Raw genomic sequence first — 13,952 nt, forward strand, 5'->3', positions numbered from 1 at the left:
ATGGGTTTGAAACCCTGGCCATGTCATACCAGAGACTTATAAAAATGGTACTGGCAGCTGCCTCATTCGGTGCTCAGCATTAAGAGCTTAGCGTTAGGACTGGTCGACCTGGTGTCCTGTTAATGTGACTGGGTGGGACATGATGCTACATGTCTGTGGCATGATGCCCCAGCGCTAGACATCACTATAAACTGTCACACTGCAGACATCATAGTGATATTGCTGAAAAGTTTTTAAAGCAGCATTAAAATCCAAATCACATGTCACACACATATTGGCACAAAGTTTTTAGAAATGCATGCAGATTTGTAGTTTGGCAGTGAGCCGGATAAAGACGAATGGTTTATTTTTTAATGCTGCCTGTAGTTAGCTAGTACCCACATACAGAAGTATAAAAAATGTACTTATACTATGTCCCTCTCATCAAAGTATTTAGTATCACTTTAGAAAAATTTGTTCAAGATTTAACACAACATTTTTATTGTAAAGCAATATACCTATATACTTTCATGTTTGTCATTCTAAATTCCTATGTAAAAGTAAGAAAACTAGATTAGATACTACGGTGAAATCTTCATTTCTTTCAGCAAATCTGGAGTGACAGACTACTATGCTGAAGATGATCTTCACGCTTTACACCAAGCCAGAAGGATCATTAAGAACCTTAACTACATCAAAAATCCACAGGTATAGATGAAAATGGCATTAGATTTCAGCATTAAAATGGTATATGCGGTAGATTGCCTTTAAAACGTTATTTTTGTCCTACCAGTGGTAGAAACACATGTATTCCTATAGAGGCCATCGTTTTGCCAGCACAATGGGAAGGACTAAGTGCTCTCAATAGAGAAGGCAAGTGCTTTAATCATACAGTGTGTTTGGAATGTGTGCTTATGATTTAGGCCATACATTTGACATATGCACATGCTGGATGAAGTAGCCAAACACAGTTAAGGGGAAGGTGAATAAGTGCACCAGGAGTACATCATCAGTATAGCCACTAATATGGAACACATTTCGTTTGGTAGTAACATTAGAGTATACCACATCACACACAGTCCTAGCTCCACCTTCACCTCCTCAACTGGAATATATGTTTTCAGTGGCACTATTAGGACTGATTCCTGATTGGTACAATGACCTGCCAGCTACTCCAGTGAGATCTGAGGCAGATTGACAGTGATAAACACGTTCATACGTAGCTACAGCTGATGTGGGCAAGGACTGTTTACAGCAATTGAATATTCCTTATCCCATCCTGGCATCATGTAGTTGGCACTGAAAGGAAGGAATGGTCCTGTTCCATCAAAAACTCTGCCATCCAACACCAAATCTGACCAGGCCTAGAGCTATTCCTGAGGGGATTGCTTATGAACTAATATCATTTATGACATCTTGGTATCATGAAGTCAGCACTAGAAATAAAGTGCCACAATTCTATGATTATGCTTCCTTTCAAACAACTCTTTACAGGAATGATACACATTATTTCAGAGGGCCTCAAGACTACACTCTTCTTTCATCCCGTTTTATGGTTACCTTTAACTACAGACATCCCATGAGGCCTGTATAAGTGGACATCATGCAGCAATTTACACCTGGATGTTCTTCATACAGTTCTTGCTACCAAGGACCATTGGAACTGTTAAGCTGGCTATAGATTCAGCTTTCAGTCTGATCATTTAGTGACCTTGGGTTAGAATTCAGGGACACCATATTACTAATTAAATGCCCTTCTTTTTGGCTTAAACATTTGTCTTCATATGTATCAGGACGGAGTTAAGTCACTCTTAAAGGCCAATTCAGTCATTTCTAACTACTGGTCAACATTCTTCAAAAGCACTAGGTGTGTTATATTCTAGATATGTGCACAGCTCTTGTGTCACATTTCGCTTAGCTTTGAGTATTTGTTAACAAGGACAGTACCATTGTGGTACCAACTCAGGACTTTACCCTTTCCTGTCCAGATGTAAAGAGTTAAGATGCATGTGAACATCATTAAAGAACTTGCCTCAAGATACAATCTCAACATCTTCAGTCTTCTCAGTGAGATAGCATGTTATCATATGGAGTACCTCATTACAGTGGGTGTCCTTGAAGGTCTAGCAGTACAGGAATCATGTACACATTCTTGCCCATTTGGGAAAAGGTTGTTATCCAGCACAGGCTCAATTTTTCTTTCATAAGATGTGTTATTTGCTCTGCATACAGACAAATAACCCAAGGTCAGATTATATTATTGTGCATTTTGGCACCAGAAGTAGGGACACTTTCCACTAGAAAAGCATTCTGGTCCAGCTGTTCCTTAATAGACATTATACAAGCTGTGAGTATGGGGCAGATAAGAACAATATTGATTTCAGGGTACAAAATGTCAACAAGTGAAAGTCATTGTGACTGAAAGAAGAAACATGGTTACTGCACATTAGCTTGAGTTCTCCACAATTGATGATTACCAAACTTTATGGATAGCTTGCTTCTACTAGGGGTAGGGAAGAACATTATCCATTTCAGGGTCAAGAGGTCCAAGTCACTGTGTCTGAAAGAAGAATTATTTAATTGTAGATAACTAAATTTTTGCACTGACCAAACTTAATGGATGGCTTGAACTTATGGTAAAGAAGAAACATATTGACTTTAGGCTCAAAAGTTCATGGTCAGTATCACTTGATGAGAAAATGGTTTCTGTTCAATATATTGAGTTCTCCTTCAGTCATCATCAATGCTTACCACACTTTGCAGAGGGTTGCACTTAATGTAAGGAACAGCCAAGTTGATTTTAGAGCTATAAGGTCAGAATTCCAGGTCACTGAACAAAGACAAATGGTTCCACACAGTAATGTTAGTTTTACATCACAGATTTGGCCCAACACTGTGTTAATGGATTGTACTTAGGTAAGGAAGAAACCTTATGATTTCAGGGTCAAAAGAGCAAAGGTATGGTCATTAGGACTAAAAGGGGACAAATGATCTCTGCTCAGAACATTTAGATATGTACATAGAAGACTACTATTAAACATGGGGTAAGAGTATAATATGCATCTGACGGTACTCTGTGAATTGTTACATGCAGCATCACTGAATTATCACATCAGCATCTTGAAATATAGCTAAAATTACCAGCTTTGTTTCATGCACAGATCATTTAAACATATTCATATTGACATGCAGCAGAACACCATTCATTTGATACATGCTAAAAAAGACTGGTCCATGTATGTGTAATTTGCCATGTGTTGTCCTGAATTCTGGACAAGTCCAGTTTGGTACTGCAGAGAAATTAAAAGGAGGTAATTACATTATGGCCAAATAGGAAAGCTGATCACTCCTTAATAAACAAATAGACTCTTCCACAAGTTATGGCAACATCAAAGGATTTGACAAAAACAGACCACCTTGTTTTAGCATGTAATTAGTGGTGATTGTTGTACTATTTGTCAATCCAAATGGTTTTGAAATAATTGATGCACAGAATGAATTAGGTAATTTTACATACATTTTAAGACTAATATGAAAATTCTCTGAGCTACAGACACAGGTATTACTTTTGATACTCTTTGGAGTTAAGTATAGTAAAGAATAATTGAAAACACCATATATAGAGCCATATTTTATATAGTCTCATTCATCCTGAACTCTCATGTGAGTCTCTGAGATCTCCACAAGATGAACACCTGGTGGAATGCTTTTTAGATCACTGTTTCCAATAAAATGTGCTTTGGTCATAGTCTGCAGAGGTGAAATTGTGAAAAATATATCTTGCCATCTCAAAAATTATTTAGACACTTGTATCAAAATGTATCGAGGCATACTGTCTGCAATCAGTCAAGTCAAAATTATATTGTATGCTAAAAAGGATATTATCAAACATCATTTTGTTGACAGATGTGTTTCAGTCAGCCAGTGATATTGTCCATGATCATTCAAAACATCATTTTGTTGACAGATGTGTTTCAGTCAGCCAGTGATATTGTCCATGATCATTCAGAACATCATTTTGTTGACAGATGTGTTTCAGTCAGCCAGTGAAATTGTCCATGATCATTCAAAACATCATTTTGTTGACAGATGTGTTTCAGTCAGCCAGTGATATTGTCCATGATCATTCAAAATATCATTTTGTTGACAGATGTGTTTCAGTCAGCCAGTGATATTGTCCATGATCATTCAAAACATCATTTTGTTGACAGATGTGTTTCAGTCAGCCAGTGAAATTGTCCATGATCATTCAAAACATCATTTTGTTGACAGATGTGTTTCAGTCAGCCAGTGATATTGTCCATGATCATTCAAAACATCATTTTGTTGACAGATGTGTTTCAGTCAGCCAGTGATATTGTCCATGATCATTCAAAACATCATTTTGTTGACAGATGTGTTTCAGTCAGCCAGTGATATTGTCCATGATCATTCAAAACATCATTACAGTGATGTTATATCAACTCTTCTCTTTGACTAAGTAAATCACTTTTCCAAATTTTAGGAAAGTCTCATTTGGGCATTACAATGAAAACTCTTTTACCAGACCCATATATGGCGGAGATCTTAAAGTTTCATGCAAGAAATCTGCTTGAACAAGGCTGCATTTTATATCACATTCCATTTCTTGCCTGTAGGTAACAGTTGAGCCCCAAGAGGCACCCCTGTACCCTGCTGAGGAACTGTATGGCATTGTTGGTGACAACCTCAAAAAGACGTTTGATGTACGAGAGGTAAGTATTAAATCCAATCATCTCTAGTTGACACAGTGTTGAATTTGATGCATTATTGAATTTATTTGTCTTTTAGTCTTAAATATTTATTTAATGTAGTTCTTTATTCTCATTCATGTTTTGGATGCAGTTTAGATTTATCATTAACTTCCAACAAGGGATTTTGATATTTTCTTGCCATGAATTTTTCATAGGGAAAATATTTCCACATATATTGTCCTTTTCATTGTGGATTCTCGGCATGTCAGTACTTTGAGTATGTAAAAATTACATTGTTACATAGTTTTTATCCATAATTTAACACATCAGTGACCCAAATCAGAACAATGAATAATATTAGAAGCCATTTTCATTCAGAGCACAACATAATCAACCCTTATCTGAATGAATATGAATTGAGGTACAAAGTGAAATCAGGTCTAAAGGTTGTCAAAAGATCAGTGTTATATCCAAGAGTTAAGAGTTGTTCTTGTAATTCATGTCACTTAATTTGCAAGGGGACACCAACAAATGTGCCAACCATTACGCTTTTGGTGTAATTCTTAAGCTTTTTTCACCAAATTACATTTTATGCTTGCCTGTATAAGGATTATGCTTTTTTTGGTACCTTAAAAATGAAATAAAAATGAAGTAATGAAAGGATTTTGTCAATTTGTTTTATTACTTGTTTAATTCCACTTGTATATATTTGAGAGTATCCTTAAAAGGTGACTGCTGTATAAAAATGAAGTACGAGTACTTTCCTTTTTTGCTGTTTATGACAACTATTTATGACCTATTTCCAAGAAAACAGAAGGTTTCCTAAAACATGAACTTTGCCTGATAGACTCATTATATTGATAAGCTAATTAATTAGGAGACCAGTCTATACTTTTAAATAAAATTTTGCCAGATGTTAAGCAAAATCCTTTATGGTGTGAGTTTTGGATGTTATATGATGGAAAATGTTAGAGCAAATGGATCTTTTTCAAACTTCAAAACATGTCAGATAAGAAAAAAGGACTAATCAACATTGCTTTAGAAACTTTACAAGAAGAATATGAGAGTAATGTTATATAGCATTCAATGAAAGTTACACATGTAGGCTAGTTAAAGTAAGTGCTGAATATGAATAATTATTCAGTATATTCTGAGTTTGTATTCTGGTTCTAATCCATATGGATTTTGTGACAAGAATTTTGACAAGCAGCAGAACCAGATTAGTAGTAAAAAATCTATCTTCTTCACATGTGCTGTAATTCTGTCATGTAATGTAAACATTACACTTGTTAGGCCAAATTACACTTTTTTGCCACTTATAATAATTACACTGATACCTCTTGAGGGTTGGCATATATGTACCAAGTTCAAGAGGGCCATTATGAATACTTGCCTTCCTGTTTTGTAATGGTATTAACTCCAGGTAAATAAATCCTTTGTATATGTGACAACCAAATGCTTATAAATGTTAGTACTAGGGAATGGGGGAGATTTGAAGCAATCTTGAGGTCTAGGGGTATGTAGAGCTGGCAGAGTTGTCTCCCCTAGCAATCTTGGCCTAAGCTATTTGTTGCTCAGGGGTGAATTATGCCATTGTAATTTCCCCTCTTTTCCTTTGGCATTTCAATCAAAATCATAAATTCCATTCCGGGATTAATCCTTTTTGTTCGGCTTTTGTATTAGTGTTAGTATTACGATATATGGCAACCAAGAAATGAAATTTTGCTCATGAAACTGACTTTGATGAGCCACCAAGAAAGATTACAGAAAAACAATTGGCACAGAAGTTCAGACCAAATACATGTAACTTCTCCATTATCCAGAGATCAGCAAAAGATGAGATCTTTGCCTTTTGTAATACTTATATTAGCATTTCTGCATTGCACATGGAGGAAAAGAAAATTGTAAAAAATTAAATTTCTCCATGAAGAAACACAAAGATTTAGCTGCCTGGCAAAGTTCATCAAAGAAAATTTCCTCGTTCCTTGAACCCCAAAAGAAATTCTCCAGCTTAGATGTTGCCATTCTATATGCAGAGACTTGTTAGTGAATTTATTTTCATGCATAATCTTCAAATGTGTGTGGCAGATCACACATGTGAGTTTGTCAAAAAGTTTCTGCTTTGCAAAATAGCTGCCAAATACGGCTGTACAAGGGTTAAAAATTCAGCAGTTGTAAATGAACCTTGTTTAATAAAGAAGGAAAACATTGTTAACAATGTAAAATGCAAAGCCTTTCTGTTGCCATGGATGAAAGTAGTGAATTGGACTTCAAGCAGTAGCCAATTGTGGTAAGATATTTTGACATTAAGGAAGGACAAGTTATTTTTCTAGGGTACTGTCAGTGTCTATTTGTGAAGGGAAGGCCACAGGAGATTATATATTTAAATTGATTCAGAAATGAAAACATGGTCTATTCCATATAATAACATAATTTAACTTAGATGTGACAATGCTAATGTGATGGTTGGAAAAAACAAGGGAGTATTTGGATTTTTGTTAAATAAACAGCCAAAACTTGATTGCACAGGTTGTCTTTTTCATTTGATTCACCTGGCAGCAGAAAGGCTTCTGCCAAACTTAATGCCAAAGTGGAGGATTTTCTTATTGACATTTTTCACTACTCAGACAAAAGTTCTATTAGGAACATTTCCAAGAATTTCACAGCAAAGAAAATAAAAAAAATGTTAAAATGTGCATGTAAACACTGGTTATCACTAGACTTGTGCTTGAATCATCTCTTCGATGATTGGATTCCCTTGAAGGATTTTTTTCACACATGAAGAGAAACTAAATAAAGTAGACACATCAAAGGAAAAGAATGGGTGAAATCAACTACTGTGGGTGCAAGTAGTACCACAGTTAACACATTAACCCCTGGCGATGAGTTAATGTGGCAGGAGGTAGTAGCCTACTGCTGAGCTCTTTAGCATCATGGTCATGCATTATACACTAAAGTGTGTGGTATTATAGAAAGGTAGACAGATGTAGGTCTACAATGATACCAAATAATCTGGAATTTCTTGTTGCACTACAAAATACAGAGGGAAAAACCTCATTTTTTGGACCTAATTTTTTTTTCTACCCAAAATTCGCCTATGGTCGGAATCCTATTTTGTGTCCGGATTTTATACTTTTTGGTCTCAGATCTAAAGTGAACCAGTATTAACTGCAAACAGACAGATGAACCCTTGCAAAAAGTAGGGCATTTGGAATAAAGAGTGGTCTCGATACAAAAATAATGGCTCCGTTTAGCAACAAATTTTTTTTAAAAAAATACAACTTTTACCCTTCTGCTTATGCGCGAGCCAGATAGCCAATGAAAAACGATGTTTCTAACACAACTAGGCAGTATGTTATTGGAAGATCACCTGGAAGTTGGTGTTTTCGGATGTATTCAGAAATAGCTATCAAAATGTGTTTCCTACTCGAATTTCAGGCGAAAATGACAAACACCTCCAGGGGTTAATGTGTTAAGAAACCATCAGAATTTACAGATTTATTCAGGGGACCCCTCAGTAAAATTGGTTCTTTAAGGAAACTATCACTCCAAGTACAAACTGTTACTACACATAGTACAACTGAAACTGCCAGAACAAAACTGATGAAACAACAATTTCAAAAATGTATCTTTTCAGCAGAACTTAAACTTAATTGCTTGTTCTTGAAACATACAATTCCATTATATGACAAAGGTAAGTTACTTCTTCAGCAAGACTGACCAGTGACTCATGAATTGAAAAAGATTTTAATGATTTGGTGGGAAATTTTTTATTTTGATTTATTAAGCCAGCTTTTCTGAAAGATAAGAATGTACTTCAGTTTCCATTCAGTGATAGCACAAACAAAAAGATGATTTTGAGCAGGTTATTGGTTCCAAAACATGGGTTTTAAAAGAAAAAATTAGATTGTCAGAGGGCACACTTAAAAGATTTTCCTTGGTGTCAGAGATGCTGGCAGGCCATGTGAGTGTGTGACTTGTGCAGAATTTGTATGAATTCACACACTTGTAGACCAGTGATGCACAAGAAGTCCCACAAATTAGTCTCGGATCACAAATATGATAATGGATTCTGTGTGCTATATTTTATTTAGCCATCTGCCATGGCTTAAAGTACTTGTTATGACATAAATCGTGCCAGTACTGAGTAGAGGTATCATAGTGTTTGTCATAAATCATAGTATTTGTCATAAATCATAGTATTTGTCATAAATCATAGTATTTGTCATAAATCATGGTATTTGTCATAAATCATAGTATTTGTCATAAATCATGGTATTTGTCATAAATCATAGTATTTGTCACACCATGTTTTTTTTTGTAACTGTTTGCACATCTGGGTTATTCAGCTTGCCATGGATGGTTCTTAAACTTTATTTGTCACATTGGGCTCTGGAACAAACATTCTGTTATAATTTGAACCTTGCATCAGTCAAGTTTTACAACTGTGCATTTATAATATGGGTTACATAGAAAACCCAAAATGGCTGATCCCCAGCATGGGTCATCTTTAGATTGGCAAATACTGGCTGTTGATAGTGATGGAAGCAATTTATTTTTATTAGAAAGTACTTCTGGTTATTGTAGCTGGGAAGGTGTTAATGGATATACCAGTGTGTGATTTTGAACCTGAACATTGGTTTAAACAATAGTTCAGTGCACATGCTGGATGGAAAAAACAGGTTGCATGCCTTTCAAACTCTCATTTCAGTGAGATTTTGAAATTAAATGTAGAAAAGGCAGACTAATAAGCCTAATTAAAATCCAGACGACTTAAAGTAGAGTGTAATTATCATTTTTTTGTCATCACAATTTAGGCCTGTGGGTTCTTGTGCTGCAAAACCATATAGTCCTAGAATAAGGGTTAAGATAAATTTAATAAATAAGATTTTTAAAATGAAATTAAGATTTCAAGATATTATTTTGATCAAAATACTGTGTGAACAGTAGACTGACATTAATGGACTTAATCTTAATACAACATTGTGGCAAAGTAAATGTGGCATAATAATCAGTATAGTACTAATTGAAGAATGTGAAACTTTGGCAGAAGTGTCCAAAAGACATACCTGTGAGCTTTGGAAAATTGTATTTAACAACCACACACAGAAAAAGATTTCAAATTTGTTCCAGTTAGCTATGTATATACCCCTTCAATCAGCCGACTGTGAGAGGGGGATCTCAGCACAGAGCAATATCAATACACAAGTATGGAGCAGATTAAGCTGAGAAACAATCAGCAGATTAATGCTTCTACCACTGGAGTCAACATCTTTTAAAGATTTTGATTTCAATAGGGCTCTAATCGATCAGATCAGGAAGAAAGAGAGATGAATGTTGAAGTGTAAGGTAAATATTGAACTCCTCACACTCCCTTTTCTTCTAAAACCCCTTATCTTTTTGCAAGTTGGGGGAGTCACCCCATTATATAAAATCCTGGCAGCATCTCTAACGTGTATGAAGCTATTTCGTTACTGCCTGTAGGCACATCAGAAACACCTTATCTGTAGAAGAAGAATTGCTAGAACATGCTGAGGTTTGTGGTATTGAGAAGAGAAAGCAAACAAAATTTCAGTCTGTTTAGTACTTTATTGAAAATTGTCTGTCACTTACACCACATGAGAGTATTACATATTCAACTAAACTTGAATTTATTGAATGTCAGGTTCAAGATTTACAGCTATTATGGTAGTCAACATATAAACTTAAAACTTAAAGTTTAGACCTTGACCCTTGGATAAGCTGAACCCCTTTCTTTTAGGCTTTTAATTTTTCCTAAATGATTCAGTGTAGACATGTCATATTGACCATTTCTCACAGAAATGAGGTATATCATATGTCATACTGGGAAATATTGACCATTTTTCACAGGAATGATATATATCATATGCCATACTGGAAATACTGACCATTTCTCACTGTAATGATGTATATCATATATCATACTAGAAATATTGACCATTCTGCAAAGTGACAATGTATATCATAAGTCATACTGGAAATAATAATAATAATAATGAGGACTTTGTATAGTGCCTAATCTTTTGAAGCTCTAAACACTTTACAACATTAGACAACACCTCTAACATAAAAAACAGATATAATGATATGATTACAAAAAACAAACACCATGAAATTAGAAAACATAACAAAACATGCTGAAAATATTTAAGGTAGGAAACATTATTAGGGCTTTAAGTTTGTTGACTATTTCTCACAGTAATATGTATTGACCATTCTTCATTGGGGGCCCCGAGTGACCAAGTGGTCTAAAGTGCTCTCCGTTACAGATCACTGCCATCTCACCTCTGTCTGCATGGGTTCAAGTCTTGGATTTGGCCAATGTAGGTATGTGAGAAGGCTTGCCAGTAGCTTCTCGTGGGTCGGTGGTTCTTTCCGGGGTTTTTCTGGGTTCTTCTTCCACCATTAATCCTGGCCGCCATGTATAGCCTGTTGTGTGCTGAAAAATGGCTTTAAACCATTCAACAACAACAATAACAACCATTCTGCACAGTAATGATGTATATCATATGTCACACTGGAAATATTGACCATTCTGCACAGTATATCAATGCCATACTGGAAATATTGACCATTCTGCACACTAATGATGTATATCATATGCCATACTGGAAATATTGACCATTCTGCACAGTAATGATTTATATCAATGTCATACTGGAAATATTGACCATTCTGCACAGTAATGATGTATATCGTATGCCGTACTGGAAATATTGACCATTTCTCACAGTAATGACGTATATGATATGCCATACTGGAAATATTGACCATTTCTCACAGTAATGATGTATATCATATGTTATACTGGAAATATTGACCATTCTGCACAGTAATGATGTATATCATATGTCATACTGGAAATATTGACCATTCTGCACAGTATATCAGTGCCATACTGGAAATATTGACCATTCTGCACAGTAATGATGTATATCATATGCCATACTGGAAATATTGACCATTTCTCACAGTAATGATGTGTATCATATGTCATGCTGGAAATATTGACCATTCTGCACAGTGACGACGTATATCATAAATGATACTGGAAATATTGACCATTCTGCACAGTAATGATGTATATCTTATGTCATACTGGAAATATTGACTATTGTGCACCTTAATGATGTATATCAATGTCATACTGGAAATATTAACCATTCTGCACAGTGACGACGTATATCATAAATCATACTGGAAATATTGACCATTCTGCACAGTAATGATGTATATCAATGTCATACTGGAAATATTGAGCATTCTGCATCTTAATGATGTATATCATATGTCATACTGGAAATATTGACCATTCTGCACAGTAATGATGTATATCAATGTCATACTGGAAATATTGACCATTCTGCACAGTAATGATGTATATTATATGCCATACTGGAAATATTAACCATTTCTACACAGTAATGATGTATATCATATGCCATATGGGAAATATTGACCATTCTGCACAGTAATGATGTATATGGTATGCCATACTGGAAATATTGACCATTTCTCACAGTAATGATGTATATGATATCCCATACTGGAAATATTGACCATTCTGCACAGTAATGATGTATATGATATGCCATACTGGAAATATTGACCATTCTGCACAGTAATGATGTATATGATATGCCATACTGGAAATATTGACCATTCTGCAATGATGCTGCATGTTAGAGGTGTTTTTATGTTATAAGCAAGAAGCCACACAATTTAGATCATAGGTAGGAGCTAAAACTGTGGCATCTGTTATGGTGTTAATGGAAAATGATGTTCATTGCTGCAACAGACAACACATTGCATATGAACTGAAAAGAATTAAAGGTAGGCATTACATGTACAATATACTGTAGATAGGTTCATTTCAGTTAAGGCTTAGTTGTATTTCAGTGTGTGTGTGAGTGTGTCTATTGTATAACCAGAAGAATGCAGCCTTGATGAAAGAGTGGAGATCTTATCCATTAACAAAGTTACTATAAATAAGGTTTATCTATATTTTTTAATATTTTTTTAATCACCTTACAATTTAAAGCAGCTTCCTTTCTATATTTTTGATTGGTAGGGATTGGCAACTCTGCATCAGATCACTGGCAGGCTAAAGCAAGCAACTTCTCTTGTGGTAGCTAATTTGGTAGAGCATCTGACTCATTATGCATGAATCAAGCAATTGATAACTGCCCAGGCAATCCCAAAATGGTTGCCTCAGTGTGTCCTTGGGAAAGTCACTTAGTTCCCATTTCTTTGGCATGATATAGCTAATGTTTTGAAAACCAACCAAACAACAACTCTTGCATTTTGAAGCTGAACGCATTTCCCTCTATTACTCTGCAATATGGCCTTATTTTCTTTTTGTTGCAGTTATGCTAGAACAAATTGAATAATATTTAGATTTAACTTAGACATATATTGATAGGATGGTTGTGTTTCTTTGTTTCATTTCAGCTAGCAAATAAAAATCTCTCTTACCGACAGTGTACAAGTTTATACTTATTGCAGGTAATAGCAAGGACTGTGGATGGTAGCAGGTTTGATGAATTCAAAGCCAAATATGGAGAGACACTGGTGACAGGTAAAATTTTATTTTTCCTTTACTAAAAGTTCATGCAGACCCGTAAAGGGTCAATTTTATAAGTGAAATTAAAATGGAATACATAGTGATTGAAGTACTGAATGCAGAATAAACAGATATGAAATGAAAAATTAACACAAAAGAAAATATGAATTCATTTTTAATAAAATGGAGAATGCAAGACCAAGGCTGCCACTGATGAATAATAAATGAAAATAGAACCAAATATGAATTCATTTTATGAATAGATTTGAAAATATGATATTTTTAAGCTGCCACTAAATTTAAAAGGTTGTAAGTCCTAAAATCATAAAATAATCCAAGATCAGATTCTTCATATTGCCAGATCATTTTTCAACCCTTACACACTATACAGTAAAAACTGTCATGAGCAACCTCTGCTATGAGTGATCACCTGTCATTTCCGGCTACAATCGTAATGCACTGATCAGTTTTATTATGTAAATGCTCTGTTATGAGCGACCACCTGCTGAACACAACTTGCAACTGCGATGTCTTGGCAAAATATGCATTTCAACACTGCTATGAATGACCACATTGCAATAAAAAACAAATTGACACCACTGACCTTGACTTAATCCTTTATAAACACGAGAGCTCAGGATACATGTAGTATGCAAACGAAGTGCACATTAAATAAC

The 13,952-nt window shown here is 35.1% G+C and overlaps 1 protein-coding gene across 1 annotated transcript in view; it reads left to right on the plus strand.

Moving 5' to 3' along the window:
- The window catches only part of LOC149793297 (methylcrotonoyl-CoA carboxylase beta chain, mitochondrial-like), a 68,300-nt gene that overhangs the window by 26,134 nt on the left and 28,214 nt on the right, over positions 1-13,952 (plus strand). The window contains exons 9-11 of the mRNA XM_089967272.1: positions 588-687; positions 4,617-4,712; positions 13,218-13,290. Of these exons, the coding sequence (XP_089823398.1) occupies positions 588-687; positions 4,617-4,712; positions 13,218-13,290 (269 nt within the window). The remainder of the gene's footprint in view (positions 1-587; positions 688-4,616; positions 4,713-13,217; positions 13,291-13,952) is intronic.

Source organism: Sinohyriopsis cumingii, chromosome 8 (assembly GCF_028554795.1).
Source record: "Sinohyriopsis cumingii isolate HCF-2022 chromosome 8, ASM2855479v2, whole genome shotgun sequence".
Taxonomy (NCBI): domain Eukaryota; kingdom Metazoa; phylum Mollusca; class Bivalvia; order Unionida; family Unionidae; genus Sinohyriopsis; species Sinohyriopsis cumingii.